At 32.8% G+C, this 23,725-nt stretch overlaps 1 protein-coding gene across 1 annotated transcript in view; it reads right to left on the bottom strand.

Moving 5' to 3' along the window:
- The window catches only part of LOC132756769 (uncharacterized), a 51,780-nt gene extending 28,289 nt beyond the window's left edge, over positions 1–23,491 (bottom strand). The window contains exons 1-8 of the mRNA XM_060747905.1: positions 23,333–23,491; positions 21,760–21,867; positions 16,796–16,919; positions 15,136–15,262; positions 5,363–5,488; positions 2,887–3,025; positions 2,280–2,387; positions 48–1,472 (exon numbers count right to left, since the gene is read on the bottom strand). Of these exons, the coding sequence (XP_060603888.1) occupies positions 48–1,472; positions 2,280–2,387; positions 2,887–3,025; positions 5,363–5,488; positions 15,136–15,262; positions 16,796–16,919; positions 21,760–21,867; positions 23,333–23,402 (2,227 nt within the window). The 5' untranslated portion in view covers positions 23,403–23,491. The remainder of the gene's footprint in view (positions 1–47; positions 1,473–2,279; positions 2,388–2,886; positions 3,026–5,362; positions 5,489–15,135; positions 15,263–16,795; positions 16,920–21,759; positions 21,868–23,332) is intronic.
- Positions 23,492–23,725: the final 234 nt, after the last annotated feature.

The following is a 23,725-nucleotide window of genomic DNA, read 5'->3' as shown; positions in this document are numbered from 1 at the left end:
CGAAACGTTCAGTAGTTTTAATTGCAAGAGAAATGAATACGACATACCATATTGAGCTATCCCCCGGTGGCTTTCAAAATAGACTGTTACATTTTTGAAAGACACGGCTGCAGAATCTGTTATCAGAAGGCTTCTATTAACAATGAATCTGCCATCACCAAGCGTTGACAAGTCTAACTGTGCTTGAACAATTCCTCCAATAATTGTTGCATTTAAATCATCATCTCGTGTAAACCTAAAGTCATCAATGTCTTCAGTTGAAACCTTCATATCATATGCTTCAGTTGAAAAAATGTTAGTAATTTTTGCAACGGCTTTATCTGAATCGTGAAAAAAGTCGCATACTTTCGTTTTGATTTTAATAATTTCACCTGTTCCCCAATAGTTATTGTCCATTACAAAGGTATAGTTTGGATCATATTTCTGATCAACACTAACAAAGCACTCTGTTAGAGACGTGTTTACAAAGCGGTTAAATTCAAACGTATGACCGAAACCATCTTTAAACCGTACCAAGGTACGTATTGAGCTATTTGCAAAAGTTGTGTTTGATATTGTTGCCGTTACGCCTTCAACCTCTAAGACAGACTCATCATAAGTGGACGAATGCTCATTGAACACGTTCCCAAACATATAACAAACCTCTGTATCAGTCAAAATGTTTCCAGTCACCTTCATGGAAGTACGCGACTTAGCAAAGTAGTTGTTAAGGATGTAAGCAATGACATAATTTCCTAGATAGGCAACTATATCTCTATTACCATTGCGTTCAAACCTATTGTTACTTATTGATAAGCCACTGATACCGCCTGTCGACTGCACCCTAAGATTAAGTTCTATAGCATTGTCTACATTCTCACTGAAAACATTGTTATGAAAACTAAGTGCGCTAGGTTTGCATTGATAACAGGTAACATGAATACCATCATTCCTATTTTTCACAAAATACGAATCTGTTACAATCAATGTTTCTTTGGCAATCCTAGAATTGTATCTACTAATATAAACACCGGAATATTGGTTATTACTAAGTGTCGAATTCTTAATGTAAATGTTGCTAACAATCCTCTGAGTGCTTTGAATGCCATAATCGAAGTTGTTGCTGATACTGCAGTTAATGATATACAAATTTGTCCAAATAAGTGATTGATCGGAGATGTCCCAATTGCTAACAAGAATTCCATTGTCGTCATTGTAATCAAAATTGCAATATAAAAAGATTAGGACAGGTTTAGAAATATCTCCATGAGCAAGAACGCCATCTTTATTGTGGTGAACATTGACATTCAATAAGGACAGGTCATGTTCTTGTATAGTGTCACTATCGGAAACATTTTCTGCTATACCACCAGCAAGCCGTATACCAACTGTACATGAGTGAATTTCACTGTTAGCTATTTTCACGCTGCTACCGTTTCCTTGAAGACCAGTTACTGCTTGTCTAATCAGTGCATGTTTCATTTGTATGTGACCTTGCAATTTAAGAATAAATAGATATTCAAATATACATCATCTCAGGTAAAGGTATATGTACTATAAACTAGACCTATATGCTTTCTTCACATAAATTAGATACTCCACTCTTTATGAATATTGATATACACGTAACATTAAAAACCTGAAATGCACATAATTTCATAAGCTATTAAATTGATACAAAATATGTACATATGTACATATTAAACACAATTTACTATAATATAAGAATATATATGATAAATTAACATTAGTTATTTAAATTGATAGTATGCAAGATAAAGTTTATATAATATATCTAACTATATAAGATATATTGGATATCATATCTATAAGTATGTCTATAAGTATGTGAGATTACGTTGATTTGATATCTATAAGAATGTAAGATAATTTTTTATGATATCTAAAAGTTTGTTTACTAAGAAAAAAGGGGATATAATATCTATTAATATGTAAGATAAAGTAGATATGATATCTAAAAGTATGTGAGATAAAATGGATATGATATCTTCAAGTATGTAGATAAAGTGGATATGATATCTATAAGTATGTAAAATAAAGTTGATATGATATATATAAGTATGTAAAATAAAGTTGACACGATATCTATTATGGTTTTAAAGTTGACATGGTATTCAGATTAGCATTTCTTTTCACAGTTGATATGTTATATGCAAAATAAAACGAAATACTGTAAAAATAGTGCACCTTTACTTGAATATCATATTGTTTTTTAATAATTTAGTTTGCTAATGGAAATATCATCTAGATTTTAAAGACAAATCAACAGCAACAGTTACCTCCAGCGCCTTGTCTGATGCCCATCCATTTTGCCTTATTACTCAACAACGGATGATTGGAACTAAACAAAGTAGGTAAACCTTGAATACCTTCAACAGATAATGTACCTGAATAAATAAAAAATAAATTGTCAAATATTTTGGATACTTTAAAGCATAATTATCTCGTGCGCACGACTAAATAACTCGTCCACACCGCACGACATAGTGTCTCGCGCGCAAGAGATAAATTTAAACGCACACATGTCACCTCTGTACCATCGTATTTGTGTCTAACAAGACACTAAAAATATCGGCATCTAGGGCCCGTCTTATCAACGGTTCTATGTCCGTTTAAATAGTGCAATTGTTGAAAGGACGGGTACATGAGCCGTTCCTCGACTTGCACTAAGCTATTGCAAATGCCTCGGTGGTTGCTCACAACAAATAAAAGGTTAATGCACGCTTTCTTACGTTTAATATAATTATGAATAAACTATTGAGAAATTTTGATGAAATAAAATGAATATTTCCATTTTCCGTATATTCACTGTAGTGAAACATATTTTCGAAAAAATAGTTAAAAACTCGTATATTCTATATGTAATTAATAATACAAGCCACTGACCATAAACGTCAATAGCAGCCGTTTCAGATATGAATATGACCTTGACACCTGCTTGTATGTTGAGGACGGCAGAAGATCTCACTGCAATGCTACCAGAAATAAGGATCGGGCTCTGATTTGGAATCCATGTAGTATTGACCTGTATATGAAGGTTGAAGATACAAAATCCTGATAATACTCATACATCTTTTACATTTGACAAAACGAAAAATAAAAAAAAGAAAGAAAGAAGAAGATATTAATCTGGGTCTGGAATTTGTTCCAGGATTTGAATCGAATGGCTTTTACTATTCTTTGATCTTACGATGCCCCGAGGCGCCGAGTATGATTCATTCTAGTAAAGTCTATGAGAGCCATAGACATTAGACAGATCACGATACTCTTATTATAATACTTATTTCGAGGGCTGATTGCAAAATTGTTGTTAATCCTTTTATTTTTCATAAAAGGTACTACGGTTTTGCGGTCAACCCTCGATGTCTATCTTACGGAGCGTCGGTGTTTCTACTCAGGTGCCCGTTTGTCCCTGAAATAATGCATGAAAGGGCACCTCTAGTAAAGCTGGAACGTCGCAATATGACCAGTTTGACGTAAAACCCAATCAATCAATCAATCAAACAAACAAACAACAATACTTGTGTAATGTAAACTATATGTTCGATCGTAACACAATGCCAAATAAAGACCGAATGCAGAAAAGATTTTCTATATTCTTTGCGGGTGGTATTTATACATGTGGTGCATGCAGTAAATACGGCAGAATAATATGTACAATTAAAAAAACAACAACACTTATATGGTTACGTAAGATCAGAGGAATCTGTGTGTGTTTAACGTTAAAACAATACAGATGAGAAAATTAAATAATAACGAATCAGATTAAAAAGTGTTATACATCGTCGTTTTGTGTTATTCTGTTTGCTATATATTTTATCGATCTACAATTTGCATGCAACTTCTACATTTAATGGTATAGTTTCATGTATTCCCTGTTAAAATGGATTATTAACGTGTATTGTTGCGTCTAGCTTGCTTTGTTAGCGTAAATGCAACGATGCGAAAATGTAACAATGTGAAAATAGCAAAAATGCAGACAGACGACAAAGTTATATTTGTCATCTCTTTGTGTTTTTGCATTTTTTTTGTATTTTGAACGCGAAAGCGAAATACGACAGATGTTATGCGAATATACGACAGATTTACCGAGAACGGATATTCCAATCCGAAACGCATACATATTTCGGAAATTTATGTCATCACAACCGTAACTATTTCTTACAACAGCGTATTAAATTACAACTTCATTCATAACTGTAAAATTACGTCATCCTTACCGTGCCATTGTATAGCACGCCACTCATCTGGCACCCCCATGCCAGATGAAAATTCCGGCATGGAAACTAACGGAAACGCCAGTCTTATATGCAAGAATACACCCTCTGTTTTTGTGTACGGTTAAACTAAACTACTTAGTTGAACAAATTTCAATTTGATTTTATCATACTTTCTTTACGGTTGATGCACACAAAATATTAATCTTCGATAGATTTTTGGTAAGTTTTGTGAGATGTACGCAGTAAGTTGTGACTGAATTTCATTTGTGTCTCAAACAGTAATATTAAGCGTTATAGCGCAATTTCTAAATGGCCTATGTGCTTTAAGCTCGAGACCGCGTAGATCCATTTTTTTCTTTCTTATATTTTTCAACAATATTGAAGATTTGTTTTTAATACATTTTGCATTCATTTTGATAAAATCTATTCTCTTTTTATAATAAGGTTTATGAATTCATATGTAAAATTCATCCGGACTAAAATCAATAAATGTCATTTCAATGCCGTAAGACAAAACGGTGTTTCTATGTTGCTTCATATTATCGACAACTTTGCAAGCACTTGGTATATTCCATACGCACAGAACTGAAGTGGTATGAGTGCTATAACGTATTCATAATTGACAACTCAATAAAATCAGACTATAAGTACGATATTATTTTGAATAATAACCGAGACGTTCCGATTGAGTAATACAATGTACATGTCATACAAGCTAAGCACGAGTGAGAATGACTAACTTGTTGGTTAGATTTAATTTGTTCAACAGTGCGGATCTTGTAAGAGAAATATTGTTTACAAAACCACAAGCGTGTACATTTTCTTTGAAAGAAAGATTGCTTAAAAGATACGTTCATATTTTTTAACGAAACATAAAATGAGTCGCACCATGACAGAACCAACATAATGCGTTTGCGACCAGCATGGATCCAGACCAGTCTGCGCATTCGCACAGTCTGAATAGGATTCATGTTGTTCGCTTACAAGCCCTATAACAGTAGAGAAACTGATAGCGAGCAACATGGATCATGATAAGACAGTGCGGATGCGCAGGCTGGTCTGGATCCATGCTGGTCCAAAACGCATTATGTTGGTTTGTCATGGTGCGACTCAAATGTTTTGAAGCTTTTGTAAATTATTACCTCTATCCCACTTTGAATGTTTGTGAATACATTTGGCAGTGGATCCATACTTTGACAACCGTATAGTTCTATACGTAAGGCAGCATAGCCGTAATTTGTCACCGGATTTATTACAATGTACCGTGCCTGAAACAGAAGTTTAAAGTTCAAACAAAATATAAATATAAAACACTGAATATATAATCAACTTTACACGCTCAAAACAATTTTATCAAGATTCAACGAATCAAATTTTAAGTCAGGTCTTGTAAGTCGAACACATTTGGGGATGAAATGATATAGTTAAAATAGAATAATAATTGAAAATAATTAAACTATTACTAGAAGCAACATCTTTTGACCCTGTCGACATGTGACGTAAAAAAACAAAAGAAGCAAACAAACATCAATAACAACAAATATGTATTTGGATATAAAACCAGGGGGGGGGGGCATAAAACAAAGCGCTTAAAATATATGGTAAGGGAAAAGGTATGACAGAAACAGACACACGTATCGAATCACATTCAAAGAAAAAGAAAAGTAACAATACAGGAAAAAAAAACAGGAAAGGAACATCGGACATCTCCCCCCACACAAAAAAGTCCAGGTTACGCTACGAGACAAATAGGAAAGGACTAGAATGGGACTATGAGAAATGACTAGGAAGAGAAAATGGGAGATGACTAGGGCGGAACAATGGGAAAGACTAGGGTGGGACAATGGGAAAGGACTAGAACGGGAAATTGTAAAAAGACTAGAGCGAGACAATGCAAAAGGACAAGGACAGGACAATGGATAAAGACTAGGGCGGGACAACGGGAAAGGACTAGGACGGGACAATGGAAAAGATGTAGAGCGGCAGCAGGAGGGAGACACTGGGTGATTCAAGACGGTAGGAAAATAAAAGGACCAATCGGGTAACAATTTAATATATAAAAATATGTTCATGAAAACTATGACGAAAATCGTGCTTTGAAATGTTTTTGTGATAATCGTAATGTCATGCGGGCGGAGCAAAGGCTCTGCTTTCCATTAACGTCGATCTCCCTCGCTTATAATATATGCCCGATTTATATTTGCATAAGTATGGAAAAACTCGAGGGCCTCCATTTAGATCGATCATAATGTGCAAGTCAACTGTATTAAAGTCGTTTTGACTTTTTAACACAAAACGTTTTAACACCAATAATTTTATCATATTTTGTTTTAATTTTATTTATAATATTTATATTATTATATTTTTGTCCAGTCGAAAAGATATCTTTTCGTCTTTTGAAAACCATTTGTCTTTTTGACAAAATTCGCCTTGAAAAAATCTTCAAGCATTTTGAGAAAAGTGTCTAAAAATGACAAAAATGGTCTAGTCTTTATGTCAGTGAGTAAATAAATTGATTTGTGTTAACACATCTGATCAAATCGAACAAAATCAGTCGTCTTACACCTCATGATCGCACTAAATGGGGGCCTTATGCGGTTTCCGTATAAATAATAAAATCTTGCTTTAAAATGTGGAGGCTTGGTAGTATTGAAAATCAACTTTAATTACAGTTTAAACATTTATAAACCTAAAATAGATTTATAGAACGATCATACCTCATTTAACGATAATATGAAAAGAAAATTTCGTGAGGTGTATCGTATTTTTTTTTATTTATGTTTTCTCTTCTCTTTTTTCATTTCATCGAAATGCTGTTTAAAACTTCCCGAATCAGGCGCCAAATTAGGTATTTATTCATCCTCATCTCTGAATCATGCAAATTATCATAAAATGATGCAATTAAAATTATACTATGCCCATCCTTGCGTAAAATATTTTAATTACATAAATATATTGAAATCTATGAAATTATTACCGAATATGTTTAAATTGAATGAAACAATATATAAACTATGTATCTATTAGAAGTTACGTTCCCTATTACAGGTCAAATAAAGTTGGTTTTTTTCTTGAAAAAACTGCCAGTTCTTTTTTAAATAACACTTTATATTTATATTGTGAGTTTTGTGACCACCTATAGTGTGTTGCATTTTAAACATAACAAAAATATCTACTTTGTGTGAAGTCAAAACCCGCATATTCTAAATTTACAAAGAGACAGTGTAGAAATTATCAATATCTTCTAATATCAAATTTGAGAAGAGAACAGAACAGATACTTTATTAAGATTTGTACATAGTACATCATCTATAATACAATAATGTTTACAAGCATAACGTCAATATAATGGTAATTGCAATCATGACATTTTTTCAAAATTCTTAATCTTAATTTATCTAGTAACAAGAAAATTAAATGATAAATATGTTTACTACGAACTAAAAAAGTAAAGACATACGAAAAGGAGAATGAGCTATTTTGATGTTTAACGCTCAACATTTAACAGTGTATTTCTCAAAGCAAGTGCTTTTTTAACAAATTTGGAAAACTGAATTCATATTTATTATTTGAGTTCAGTAATTGTAAAAATTTATAAATTGACGGGTTTCTGATATATTTAATTTTCAAATATTTTTTTCTTAACTCTGAATAACAACGACATATACAAACAAAATGAAATTCATCTTCAATGTCTGAGGCATTACAGCATAAACAATACCTTTCTTCCTTAACAATTCAATTTCTAGAATATCTGCCAGTTTGTAATTTCTCAAAGACAAAGTACTCATTCTTAATCTACAGAAATAAAATCTAAAACAACTTGGCAAGATATCCAAATAAAGTTCCTACTCAAAACTACATTTAACATTTTTGTACATATACAATACAGAACTATTATCTAAAGTAGCATACCATTCCTGTTTAAAAGAATCAATAACACGACTTCTAAATTCAAATAAAAATATTTTTTGTCAATACTATTAACATTATCAAATACATATGATAATCCATAATCATTCAAAAGCTTTTTTACATTTGAAACCCAATTTTTATGACCATTGTTGCTATCATCTAGAGCTTGGTTATATACTGTCTTAAGGACTATGCAATCAGTTTCTACAATTTTTAACCAGTATTTTATTATCCTTACAAACCTATGAATATATAAGAGATATCTTCTCAGTTCGCCATATACACTAGGATTACAAGTGTTAGGTTGAACTCTTAATAACCTTTTACAAAATTTTAAATGTATTCTTTCTAGCCCTTTAGACTTAGTATATCCCCAGATTTAACATGAATGATTTAATATCGATGAAACAAATGAGTCAAAAAACTGACATAATGTTCTGGGAGAAAGGTAAAATTCTTTCAATTTACAAAGAAAGTACAATCATTGCCTTTAAAGATTTACCACTCAAATATTCCTGATTTAATGTAAAATTGCCCGTATAATTAATCAAAGCACTGAATGTACTGATGGGGAGGCTATGACAGAATGTTTCAGACTTATAGTTTCTTTTCTTTTTGCTTAAAATGTGCTGTTATTTCAATTATTACCAAAATAAGAAGATATGCACATTGTGTCATTTATCCTTACTGTTGTGTTCAACCATTCATATATATGGTTAATATGGTTGACTATTCATTTTGTTAATATTCCAGAACATTTCATTCGGACTGCTAATCCTGCAAATTTTGAAAAACCTAAACTGTCAATAATAAATGACATACCAGAAAGTATGACGACTGTTCATTATAAGATAACAATAACATTTTACAACTGACTGTTCCTTATCAAAATATTCTAGGACTGTTCATCATAAATACTTTATGTCATTTTATTATCATTGAATGATAATAACAACTGCAAGTTATGCAACATTTTTATTGAACATAAAAATTATACATATTTACATGTACCATAATTGAGATCAATAAGATACTGTCTTGTGATGAGTATTAATATTCATGCTCTACGGACAGAAAGTTGTCTTCTCCCGAAGCAAATCTCGAATAAAATCACGTTTCAGAAAATTATTCCCATTTCATTACTCGTCGCTGACTTTGACGGCTTCGGATATTTATTAAAACTAAATATTTCTTGAAAAAATACATATCTGCAAAGCTTATTCAAAATTGAATCAACCTAAGTGAAAATTGATCAGGAAGTTATATCTTCTTTTTTTACCGCCAACACTCAACCAACTTATGGTAGTTAATAGATAGATTCTACATGTATTTTTAAACCTCACTAGCTTGAAATATAACTGCGGAAAATCTATTGTTAACAGGGTGTGCGGTTATTACGTAGGGTTTTCCCTGTCGACCATTTCCCGCAAATAGATGAGAACATCGAAGCGTCAGTGCTATGAATGGTGTTATAAATAGCGTGTTTTGGAAGTTTTTGTTGAAACTTCTCCAAATCCCTCCAGAGGCGTGCACGTCGCGGAGAAGGCACACGGCAGGTCAAGGTCAGGTCATCTCAAGTACCAGAGGTGATTGGTTGACCTGTCGTGACTTACTCTGAAGGTTTGGCGCTAACGAATGCCGTTTTTGTTGTCGTCAGTCAGGAAGTTGATGCCTTGACAGTATTGTCGTCTCCTTTACCACCAACGAACGGAGAATGGGCTACCAGGAAGATTCGGCTTGAAAAAGACGTCCCCGATGCTATAATCTCGGACATATGGTTATTCCGGCCCCGAGTATAAATAAACTTAAAACACACACACACACTTTTGTTGAAAACAAAACAAAAAAAACAACAACACATTTTCTGTAGTATTTTTTCAAGTGTTGTAAAATGAATACGAAATTCCTATTATGCCGCCGATTATTTTTAGAACACAAACGTATAAGTTTTTTTATTTGATTTATTCAAATAAACATTAATCACTTCAGCGCGCGCATATATCGTTTTCAAATTAAAGTTTCGTAAGATATGTTGATGAATTCCCGATGCTCGACTGTAAGTCATTCGTATATATATGCGTTTTTTGTTGTTTTTTGTTGTTGTTTTTTAAGCTTCTTATTTTTTAATATTTTTTATGTATCTCATAATCTTTATTGAAAATTTGAATTTTATTACACATGTACTATCAAATTATGATGCGTTGCCCTAGAATTGAATAAACTTTCTAATTACACAATACGGGGTCATTCATTTGATTGAAGACTGATCTTTGCGTCTTTCTCTGAAAAAATTATTTCCTTGTTAAAACATATTTGACCACATATTTCTGTCATTTAACTGTTCACTTTACAGCTATATGATATAGCGGTTTATGAGCGTTTTCCGCGTACAGCCTCCTAGGGTGTACTAATAAGTTAGTTTTCCTTAGTTATCACGCAAGCACGATCCATGTCTCTGATGTAAGCGACAATTTACCATTATTTGTCTTTAAAAAATATTAAGGACTATTAAAATGGTTTATATCAACAAAAGAACATGCATGATGTTGAGACTACGGTGTTGCAACGTTCTAGTTAATGACCCGTCATAAACAGTTGGTCGCTGCGTAGTAATTGGAAAATTGTTATCAAAAATAATAAAGAATATTTGCCACCTAATTAAAGTATTTACTTATAAATTTTCATTTATGCTTTTTGTTAAAAAATTATTGATAAAGTTATTATGTAGAAGGGTTTTCATACCAGAACTATTTATTACAGACGTACGTATGCCTAAACCTGATTACCGCGGCAGTATGACGTCACGGAGTAGTGATTTTGAAAAAATAACAAACAAAAATCAAGAATTTTTCAGAGAATTATTATCTTTACAAATTGCAAATATGAAATAAAAGAATGAAAATATTTTCATATTGTAAATGTCTGTGATGAGTGATGAGTCAGCTTAGAAAAAATCAAGGTACTATTTTTTGACCTGATTACCGCGGCAGTAAGATTTGACGGACGGTTATTAACATTGGGGAGGCATAGCCTCCCCCAAAACTGTCCCAAGATAATTAAAATCATTAACTACTTCAATATTTTAGCCTTTATAGTTCCATTGCTCAGTTGGTAAAATACGACCTCTTTTTGTAAATACCATTATTTTAGCTTTTGTTGTATTTACTTTAAGGCCAAAGTTGTTACAATATGAATACAAAAGATCTAAAAGTTCCTGTATTTCCTCAGGGCTTTTGCCTATAATTGCCATATCATCTGCAAAAAGTAGAAGTATTAAAACAATATCATCTAATATTAAACCTGAGTCGGATTGTTTTGAAGATACAATTCAATGTCTTCTACAAAAATTGAAAATAGTAGAGGTGACATTACCTCCCCTTGACGGAGACCAACAGCATATTGGAAATATTCAGAATAAGTTGAACAAAGTTTAACACAAGACTTAATTTTCTGGTACATATCACGAACAATTCTTAATAATTTACCCTGTATTCCAAATTATACATTTTTAACCATAAACCATTTCCATCAATAGAATCAAAACACTTCATCATATCAACAAATATAATATAATTATAATCTTTCATTTTCATTCAAATATTTTTCAACTAATGACATAAGTACAAATATCGCATCTACAGTAGACCTTCCTATCAAATTGAGCATCCGAAATAGTGTTATGTTCGTTACAAAATTTCTCAATTTGATTATTTATAACAGTAGTAAACAATTTTGACATACAACTAACAAGAGTAATACCTCTGTAATTATTTACGTCATCGTGACAAATTTTTTTGTTTTAAGGGATTATAAGTTAAATGTACGTCTTTTATACGAAACAATACTAGCCAGCTCTAAACAACTTATGGTCAAACAAAACAATAAAATCACCACAAAATTGAACAACACAAAATGAATATTTCTACAACTCTAAGATACAGTATAAACCACAAACATTCATCCAACAATATTAATTTCACAAAATCTAATCAGCATCAGGAAACAACTTAAACTAAAGCTTCCAATATTAACAGAAATCCACAAAAACAAAGCGTCAACTAATATAATCTTGACAAGACAAAATCACTCCAAACATTCAACCAATATCAACCAAGTATATCTTACCAAACAGATATAACTCAACAACCAAATAAAAATACAACAACCAAAACAACTAATTACAACCAATGAACCCTGATCAATTAAGATCACCACAATTGATTGCAAACAACTTCAACAAATCAACAAACAAATTCTCCTCTCAACAAAACAATTAACGCTTCACACAATAAGTGTGCCTTCTTAACTGATCTAAAATCTCTCCCAAAACTCGCATATATGATACTTGACATTTACATGTAGATCAATTTTATACGCTTTATACTACATATGTAGAGAAAAATTAACTCGTTGTAAAGTGAAATTGTACGAGTATTCTGACAATCGCTGTAGGAAAACATTAACTCGTTGTAAAATAATATCTACGGTGAAACTATACGATTATTCTGACAATTTGTTTATTTAACAGCCAGTAAAAGTCACTTACTAACTTTAGAAAAAGAAAATTTTATTGAGTCATTCTATGTATATGTTAGTGTTCATCACACAGGCACGAGTATCGGACCTGGGAAGAAAAAATATGACCAGATTGATAAAAAAAAACCTGTGTTCATCTTAAAAGTGTCAAAAAATAAAAAAATGTTAATAATGACCCCCTTTAAAAATATACTATAAGTTAAGAGAAGGCCGGAAACTCCAGATTTGAGCCTACGAGCAAGGGATTCATTTCCCGGGCCGATGTGAAAACAATTGGTCAGACAATTAAAACAAACTTTAATCACTATTTCACGTTTGTATTAAGCTTCAAAATGAGACCGACCCCAAGTCTCTAGCCCTTCCCGTTCATGAAATATCTATCAGGAAACGAGCGAATTCGTGCTTAAAATCCTTGATAGACAGAATTGCGGCACAACAATTTAGTACGTAAACATAGACTAATGCATGTTTGTCAGTCAAATCACTTGAATTTACTAAATAATATTACTAAATACATTAAGTTGGACCACTCACAACTGTCAGTAGCATCTGATACACACAAGATTCGAGTTTCAACATTTACACGGTCTTTCAATCGCTTTCTACGCCATTAGGCATCCTTGTGTGAAACGTTGCGGTTTTCGTTGCTATTGGCCAATCAGAAGACTCGTTACAAAATATCGAACAGCTGTTTGACAATGGCGTAGAAAGGAATCTAAAGACCGTGGAATGGTTTGAAACTCGAATCTCGTGTGTATCAGATGCTACTGACAGTTGTGAGTGGTCCAACTTAATGTATTTAGTAATATTATTTGGTAAATTCAAGTGATTTTGACCCGTACTCAGCTGACATACATGTATTAGTCTATGTTTACGTACCGAATTGTTGTGCCGCAATTCTGTCTACCAAGGATTTTAAGCACGAATTCGCTCGTTTCCTGATAGATATTTCATGAACGGGAAGGGCTAGAGACTTGGGGTCGGTCTCATTTTGAAGCTTAATACAAACGTGAAATAGTGATTAAAGTTTGTTTTAATTGTCTGACCAATTGTTTTCACATCGGCCCGGGAAATGAATCCCTTGCTCGTAGGCTCAAATCTGGAGTTTCCGGCCTTCTCTTAACTTATAGTATATTTTTAAAGGGGGTCATTATTAACATTTTTTTTAAATTTTTTGACACTTTTAAGATGAACACAGGTTTTTTATCAATCTGGTCATATTTTTTCTTCCCAGGTCCGATACTCGTGCCTGTGGTTCATCAGTGCTGTTCTACAGAAATTAGAAACTTCGACGGGAGCGATAGCGACAGGGAATGTTTCTAATTTCTGTAGAACAGCTGCGGATGAATACTAACATACTTAGTGTCAAACTTTATTTGGCCTCATTATTATCCACTTAATTACGTCACTACGCGGTTCTATGAAGTACTACGAAAAATAGAAGTCGACTATGAACGAAATTCGATATAGTATCGACTTTTGTCAAAAAGTGTTTGACGGCATAGTTTAAGTTTCCAATACTATGGTAAGGTACTTATATTATGTTCCTTGTCCTATTTTCGCTCCGCGTGGCGCAAAGACGAAAACACGATAATATACACGATAAAGTCACCACTTTTTCGTGCTTTTGCTACGAGGGGTGCAATGCAAAAATCCGATAATACGACAAAGTGGTGTCGAAAATACGACATGGCACAAATCAGCCGCCATATACATGTAGTTTGACAGGTATAATGACAGGAAAATTATGTTGTAATTGGGGATAGCAGTAAATGATCAAAGTCGACACAAGTAGCAGACATTGTAATTGACCTAATTTTACTGCTGCTGCTGCTTCTACAGCTACTTCTAGTGCTAGTGCTTCTACCACCACCACCACCACTACTACTACTGATAAAATTGTGTTAAATTGATATTATTTTCGAATCTGAACCTCTGATTCAATTGTATCACACACAAATGACTAAAACATTCTCGTATTTTATTGCTCGTTTTATTGGGAAAATCAAAAAGTGCAAAATCTCTCACGCCCCCAGCAACCGGCTTGAGCGGTACTCATTTTATTCAACACTTAAAAGTGCTGGAATCAATGATCACGACAGGAAGTACGGGGCAAGAACTTTTTGCAAAAAACTAACAAAAAAAAACAACAAAAAAACCGGAACGAGACGAGAGTCGAGCAGTGAGAAAATATAAATAGAAGTAAATGTACAAGGAAGATGAAAGGAAAGGTAAAGTACAGTTTGTAGATCAAATGTAGATCAAATGAATGTGGAGAGAGGGCACACATAAACTTTTAGCTTTCAGCTCAATCTCAAAATGTATTTTGTAAATTTTGTTCTCATGTTAAATGTTATGTTGAATAAATATGTATCACCAAATGAATGTGGAAAATAGTACTAACATATAGATCGAAATCTCTTAAAACGTGATATACATTAAACATTACTTGTTTATAACATACCTTTATAATTGGATCAAATTGTATTGTTGTGACCGAATCCTTCCGAAAGAAGATCTCTCCCATGACGTCATTAGACAGGCGCGTGTTGTAGCCGGTCCAAACATATCCATCATTGCTGTAGCTTACCCTATAACATATTCATTTGGACTTCCATATCTTATATCGTTCAAAAATTAAGATTTTAAAGGCACATTATGTTCATACTTTTTAATCCTTAAGAAATGTCAAACATGTATTTAAAAATGTTTTAATAATGAATTTAGAGCAAGTAAGATTTTTTACGACTGGCAAAAGTAGCGCTGAAGTAATGGATAGTAAAAGTAGCAAAATGTTAACTTCCATACAAAGTACTAATTCTTTTTCATCATACCAAATTTTCAAAAGAGCAAAGTTCATCTATGTGACAAAAGAATAATTGAAACTGTAACAAGATACCAAAAATAAAAGAAAACGTTTTTGAAAAATAAAAAAGATAGCATTACTGAGGCATAATGGGCCTTTAAGTGATAAATAGGGTTTAAGGTCCAATAAAATGTGTTGCTGCTGTGGATCATATTGTATATTTGTCATTGTTAACAAGAAGAAGCTGTTAACAAATTTAAACTTGCGATGGGTGGCCAAGTTGCTAATCACAACATATCAGTTGCCCCTTAACGCTGTGGCTTCAAATCCAATTTCAATTTCAATTTATTTACAAAATGCATAAGTCCCACAATAGCGGGAAACATCAGCAGTATACATACATAAACATATGCAAATACATAATGGAAAACGGCTATATAACATTCTTAGGATAATAGTAATATATAGTTACAATTTGGTGAGAAGAAATATATATTAAGTTAGCATCTTTAGTATGATTAATCAATCAAATAGAATGTTTACACCTTTCTTTCATAATAACCTGAACCAAGCGGAATCGATCGAAAAGAGCATCAGATTTAACTAGCATGTATACGCCATTCTTCTTTATAGAATAGATCTGACTTTCTTAAATCATGCTAAAAGTACAATTCTAAAAGTCTTAGCATGAATTTCTGTATACATCCTATATTTTTTGAGCTTGAAACTTTATTATATCTTTATTTGCTGAACAAAATTAAGTCGCCGACAAATACTGTGGATATTGTTAGATTAATATAAGTCTTAGTCATTCATTCATAGTTCTCTATAACAACTATTCTAAAATCTAAATGCTTAAAGCTGACCCACGTGGGTCAAGTTGGAAAACCACCATTTCATTCTTTGTAAGGAGAAACGTTTTGATCACGTGTCTTCTGAATTAATGCATAATACTTTGATGATATTTAATAGAATATTGAAATGAAAAATGAGCCGCGTCACGACAAAACCAACGTAATTGGTTTGTGACTAGCATGACTCCAGACCAGCCTGCACATCCGCGCAGTCTGATCAGGATCCATGCTGTTCGCTATCAGTTTCTCTACTTGGTATGGAGTTTGTAAGCGAACAGCATGGATCCTGATCAGACTGAGCGGATGCGCAGGCTGGTCTGAGATTCATGCTGGACGCAAACCCATTATGTTGGTTTTGTCATGACGCGGCTCAAATATCTGCCTATGTCTCTCTTTAAGTAGCACAGTCTAAAATGCAATATCCTTTATAAATATAAATTGATCGATATGGATAAAATATTTACCTAAACGATCTAGGATACCAGCCTATGCTCGAACCTTGTACATCAAGTGATGATATTTCCCTGATCGACTCTAGATCCACTTTGAGATATTCATAGATCCCGCCGTGTGATGCGCTCCATCCCTCTTTGAAATACAACCCATATAATATTATAAAATATAACATGTGAGGTCAATAATGTCAGATTGATCCTTTGGTGACTGGCTTAATATTGGACTTACTACAGAGACACACATGTGTTAATACTTTACAGAATATACCATTACAAAGAAGAGTATATTTTATCGTAATGCCCAAATTTCAATGATAGATGTGGTCTGGTTACAACATTTAAACTCGATATATCGAGCCATATTTTATTTTCTTATGGTCAGAAAATAATTAGGTGTTCACTCGGAAGTGTACAAGCCATTCGGAACTGCCTCGGCTATTATCTATAATAACCTCGGAAGCAATACGGATTGAAAGTAGTTCTACCACGTGGTTTCAGATGTGAACAGAAACAGAGATAATGTAAAACGAATGTATATATTTGAAATCTAATGTCTGTTCCGGTACTCTTATGCTTGAAAATATGTCTGACAACAATTTGTTATTTAAATATGCCCACTCATGTTCAATTCTAAACAAATCCGGCCAAATGTCAACAGGTTGGGTTTTTGTACTTTCGGTTTCTACAACCATAATAATAAATATATAAATAATGTATTGTTTGCTTTTGCACCTATGAATTCACTTATTTTAGGTGGACTTTTACTACATATATTGGAAATAAACTTGTCAACAACTCCCAGCATTAAATTACTATTTGTTTACATGTTTAGTTTCTTAGCGTAGGATAGACCGAAATACCGCATCCGTTCTGTGTATTCATACTATTGTGTTCGAGGTCCTTATCCGAAGACTGACGGAAAGGGCCGAGTAGTTGCGATTGGTGTACAAGCGTGTACGATGTTGGTTCGGCCTATTTCGGAAGCGTGACGTAGTTCTCATGAATAGTTAATGAGAAAATGGCGGAGCTTTAAAATTGTCGAGCTGCACTGAGCAGAAAAAAAAGGAAAAAGAGAGCATGCTTGATTGACTACGAAAGAAATTGCTTTTATATCTGATTGACCCTTATGATATATTGATGTAAATATCTTATGGACCTTTATGATATATTGATGTAAATATCTTATTGACTCTTATGATATATTGATGTAAATATCTTATTGACCCTTATGATATATTGATGTAAATATCTTATGGACCCTTATGATATATTGATGTAAATATCTTATTGACCCTTATGATATATTGATGTAAATATCTAATTGACACTTATGGTATATTGATGTAGAATCTGATTGACCCTTATGATATTTTGGTGTTAATATCTTATTGACCCTTCTGATATATTGATGTAAATATCTTATTGACTCTTATGATATACTGATGTAAATATCTTATTGACCTTTATGATATATTGATGTAAATATCTTATTGACCCTTATTGTATATTGATGTAAATATCTGATTGACCCTTATGATATTTTGGTGTAAATATCTTTTTGACCCTTATGATATTTTGGTGTAAATATCTTATTGACTCTTATGATAAATTAATGTAAATATCTTACTGAACCTTATGATATATTGATGTAAATATCTCATTGACCCCTATGATAGTTTTGTGTAAATATCTGTTTGACCCTTATGATATTTTGGTGTAAATATCTTATTGACCCTTATGATAAATTTATGTAAATATCTTACTGACCCTTATGATATATTGATGTAAATATCTGATTGACCCCTATGATAGTTTGGTGTAAATATCTTTTTGACCTTTATGATAATTTGGTGTAATTATCTTTTTGACCCTTATGACATATTGATGTAAATATACCTTTGACCCCTATAATATATTGATGTAAATATCTTATTGACCCTTATGAAATACTGATGTAAATATCTTATTGACCCTTGTTATATATTGATGTAAATATCTGATTGAGCCTTATGATATATTGATGTAAATATCTTATTGACCCTTATGGTTATTGTGTAAATATCTGATTGATCCTTATGATATATTGATGTAATATCTGATTGACCCTTATGATATTTTCGTGTAAATATCTGATTGATCCTTAGGATATATTGATGTAATATCTGATTGACCCTTATGATATTTTCGTGTAAATATCTGATTGATCCTTAGGATATATTTATGTAAATATGTGATTGATCCTTATTATATTTTGGTGTAAATATCTGATTGATCCTAAGTTATTGAGGTGTAATATCTAATCCAACTTTCAGATATTCACCTATCAGACATAATAGCTGGATTAACGTCGTAAATCATCTGGACCGGGTTGTTCAAAACATTGGTTAAAATTAACCAATGGATAGCTTATCCACTGGCTAAACCCTTAACCAGCGGTCAGCTATCCAGTAGATAAAATTTCATTGTTCGACAGTTGGATAGAACACTGGCTACCTAACCAGTGGATAGAGTATTTATCCACTGGTTAAGTACCACAATGCAACAGGGTTGATTAGTGATTCTGGAACCAAATGCCGATTTTTTGATGAAGAATAAATTTATCATGATCAAAAAGCTCCCAAAAAATAATTTTGCATGTTTTGTGCTTTTTTGTTTTTGGAATTAAACAAAAAGTATATCAAAGGCCTTAAAGTATTGATAGATTTATTTTTCCCTCAGACACACATAAGAAAAAAATTCAAAAACAACTTTTTTTCAAATTTTGAATTGAAATTACTTCCATTAGATGAGTAATGTTTTAACTAAGAAAATGAGTACTGACACTTGTATGTTTTATTAAAGAATAAGAAAGTTATGACTATTTAACTGAATTTTCTGAACTACACAACAACAAATTTAGATTGAAAAAGGGTTCTAAAAGCACTTTTTCAAAAATGCTTCAATTTAATCCTATGCATTTTATATGAAATGGTCTAGTTAAGAAAAATAAACATATATTTGTAAGAAAAATCTGGTTTTAAACACGTTTTAATGATTTTTACTGTTTTAATGATGATGACTAACCACTGGTTAAGGGCATTATCCGGTGGTCATAGGACTGGTTAAAGTTAACCGCTGGATAACGCATTTTATCCGTTGGATTAGTTTTGAGCAACAGAATTTATCCAACAGACAAAATTTAACCAGCGGATAATGAAGTTAACCACTGGTTAACACTAACCAGTGTTTTGAACAACCGGATCCAGATTGCCTATCCAGACACATTGCTAACTACCTCACCACATTGTGTAACCATCTAATGGACCTTTCAATCACACATTATTAGCACTTCCTTTGAAAAATACCAACCACGAGGCAGCATTGCTGTCATTAATGAATTGCTTATGACTAGGCTATTGTTTAAATGGCACACATTTTTGACTGAACACTACTTGGCTGTTAGTATTTCTAAACTAATCACATTAATATTATTGTTAACTGATATTCGAGCAACAAACCAAACATGTAATTTACAATTTTAGCACGTACATTACTGTAACCAAAATGATCTTTAAATGAAACGTATTTAAACATCTTAAAAAGAAAATAAAAATAACAATCAAGTTTCGATTTCCTGAGTATATATGTAATTTCATGATTATATTTTTTACAAATTTTGCCTTTAAAAGTGTTCCAGATGGTCTTTGTATAAATTTTTGAATGAAGGCTTTTCGACCTAAGTTGCGTTCTTTTCACGTAAATAATCATGATTGTTGTTCAAATTATTATCTTCACGGAATAAGGAAATACCGAGAAAAGGCACACTCTGGGGTAACAAACGTATATATTACGCGGAAGCTGTATGAAAATTAATTCCTGTGTTGCATAGCACACGAAATATGGCGTTACGGATATTTATTGATATATTAAAATAACTATAATTCGCGACGCTTTCAATCGGGATATGCGGTGTAATTTTGTCACAGCAATTATTTTTACATCTTATCTAAATAATTTGTGCGGATTGGTAGTTAGGTGTCATAACGACCACTTTGAAACTGACAGGTTTGGCTTGCGAATCATGCCAACAAAATTGCTTATATCTTAGAGCAAGAAATTTACTTTCATTTTTCACTGTTGCAAGCATTTGCAGCTTTGATGGCAAAAATATTTTTTGACCGAGTACCCGCCGTAATTTTTTTATAAACTTTCTCTATAACACAAACAATTATCAAACAATAAAAATCTACCGGCAAAACGACATTTTTTTTTTTGAAAAAAAAAGAAAAAGAGATGTATCTACTGTTTATATCAATAACTAATACACAGTAGATTTATCTATATTAAAAAAAGTCGTTTTGTCGGTAGTTTTAATTTATTTGACGAGTGCTTGGGGTTTATAAAAATCACGGTGGGTAGTCGGTCACAATGAGTCGCGTCACGACAAAACCAACATAATGGGTTTGCGACTAGCATGGATCCAAACCAGCCTGCACATCCGCGCAGTCTGATCAGGATCCATGCTGTTCGCTGTCAGTTTCTCCACTTGTAATAGAGTTGATAAGCGAACAGCATGGATCTTGATCAGACTGCGCGGATGCGCAGACTGGTCTGGATCCATGCTGGTCGCAAACCCACTATGTTGGTTTTGTCGTGACGCGGCTCATATGAAGCTTTTACGAATTAATTTTAATTTGATCTATCGAACGCTATAAGCATACTGAAACACTTTCGGATACGTTCCTGGAACCAAACCAGTACAGTAACTTAAAAATTTGGATAAAGTTTCTTGTTCATGATGGGGTTCGAACCAACGCGGCCAACAATCCTGATATAGCCAGTCAGACGCATTATCCACTCGGCCACACCGCTACAAAAAGACTACTGTATGTAGATGAATATTTGCATGTGGCTTTTTGACAGAAAATGAAAACTTTTACCAGCATTGTACTTTGAAAAAGTCTAAAACTAATTATACATAATTGATAACTCACCACCATCCTTCCTAGCTGCACTTGCGTTATGTTTTGTGTTGTATTCAGATGACGCTGAGAACTGATCGTCACGTAGCAAAGGTGTCAATGCAGTGTTGCAACTCTGCTCTGTTAATGCAGAAATAACATTCATAAATAATAAAAAAGAAAAGGGACATATATTGCTGGAATTGTCATAATCATTTCATCTTATTTGAATCAAAGCACGCCTTAGAAATAACGAGAACTTTGATAATGATCATGCCAAATTATCCGCTATTTCTCGTTAAATTTGTAGTTTTTACATCCCGTTAAATTCCCCTCTCCCGGACAAGGCTGCTTCCAATATTTTTTTACTACTAGCAGTTGCCTTCCAATTGTATGTTTACTCCGGATAAATTCCGATTATTTTATCTTCATTTAAATTACCCCTCTAGATCTTGTCATCTCTCCCCCCCCCCCCCCGAGAACCACCCTCTCCCGTTTTTTTTTTACTCCAAAGACAACTTCCTCCGAACAGTTCCCATTCCCGTCATGTCCTCACCCCGGAAAATTCCCTATCCGTGATTTTCACACTCCGGACAATTCCATCATCCTTGACGATTCTTCTCCCATTATTTACTCATTTCGGACAAATCTTCTCGTGTAAAGACAATAACTCCACACTGGCGTTCACAGAAGGTACTGTTCTTAATAATATTGAAAATGTCGGATACCTTGATATTCTATTTGCACGCAATTTAATTTAACGAAAAATGGGGAAACTATAACCGAAAATAACTAAACTTACTAGCTACTTTTGACAGCAATCAACGTTATCATATAATTATGTATTTTAACTGCGCAAGGCAGTTGTGGATAAATATATTTTGTTGTCCATTGAGAGTTCAAAGAACACGAAAAACTTTTATGTAGTCATAGATCAATTTAAGACCAAAACTTTTGTTTTAAGATGTAAAATATGTAAGCTAAATTTCAAATGTAACTACTTTTAAATGTTTACTTATATAAATTTATGTATGGAAACCTTTCCACTGTGGAAATATAAATGTACATACACGAGATGGTATAATATATAAACAAAAGAAATGTCTACGGACAGGTAGTTGTCCAGGGAATCAACATAAGTCAAAATATATGACCTAGGAATTGCATGAAAAGGGAGTTGTTCGGATACCGGATACCGCATTTTAACCTAGGTTTTACAATTGAACAGAATAGTTTAAAGTCGACTTTCATAATTTCAATCCAAAGGTAAAAAATTAAACTGTACATTATTGTTTTGCAGGTTTGTTATGCTTTACAATAAAAAAATATGAATGAGACAGATTTCATGACTATTTCATTGCAAATAACATAACATATTAACATAACATAACATAACATAACATACCATAAAGTCACTAAACGTAATATAAATAACATAGCAAAATGCAGATAACATAACATAACATAACATTTCATAACATAACATAGTTCGATCACTATGAATAACTAACCGTAAAAAATATTTACACGGAATAATCTGTTCATAATTAAACCAGTTTCGTTTTTTGAAATATATATTGATCATATTGATAATATATTAACTTACCAGACTGTGCATAACTCCCACCACATAAAACAAAGCTCAATACCACAAATGAAAAGACATTCATAGTCATTCACCTCAACACCAGCCCATTTTAAACGAAACTGAAGAAATATGATATTTGATAAAACGGTCGTATTTTTGAAATACCTTTGTAAACAAGTATCAAATATTAAATGACCCAAAGTCAAATTGACGAGAAAATATACCCCAGTTCGTCGTAGCGTATAGAACATCCGCCTATTTAAATTAACTATTGGTCCGTTAAATCTACCGATAACGTTTAACAATGTGAGACACGAGTACCAAGCAAAGATATCTTTATATCGACTTTTAGGGAGTGATACAGGTTGAAATTATCGCAAAACAAAAGCTTTTTTAAATCAGCATGCCTCC

This window comes from Ruditapes philippinarum, unplaced genomic scaffold, assembly GCF_026571515.1.
Source record: "Ruditapes philippinarum isolate M1 unplaced genomic scaffold, ASM2657151v2 ctg1056_1_1_1_1, whole genome shotgun sequence".
NCBI classification, from domain to species: Eukaryota; Metazoa; Mollusca; class Bivalvia; order Venerida; family Veneridae; genus Ruditapes; species Ruditapes philippinarum.
Note: the sequence above shows the minus strand (reverse complement) of the source record. Positions and strands in the feature narration are given on the sequence as shown.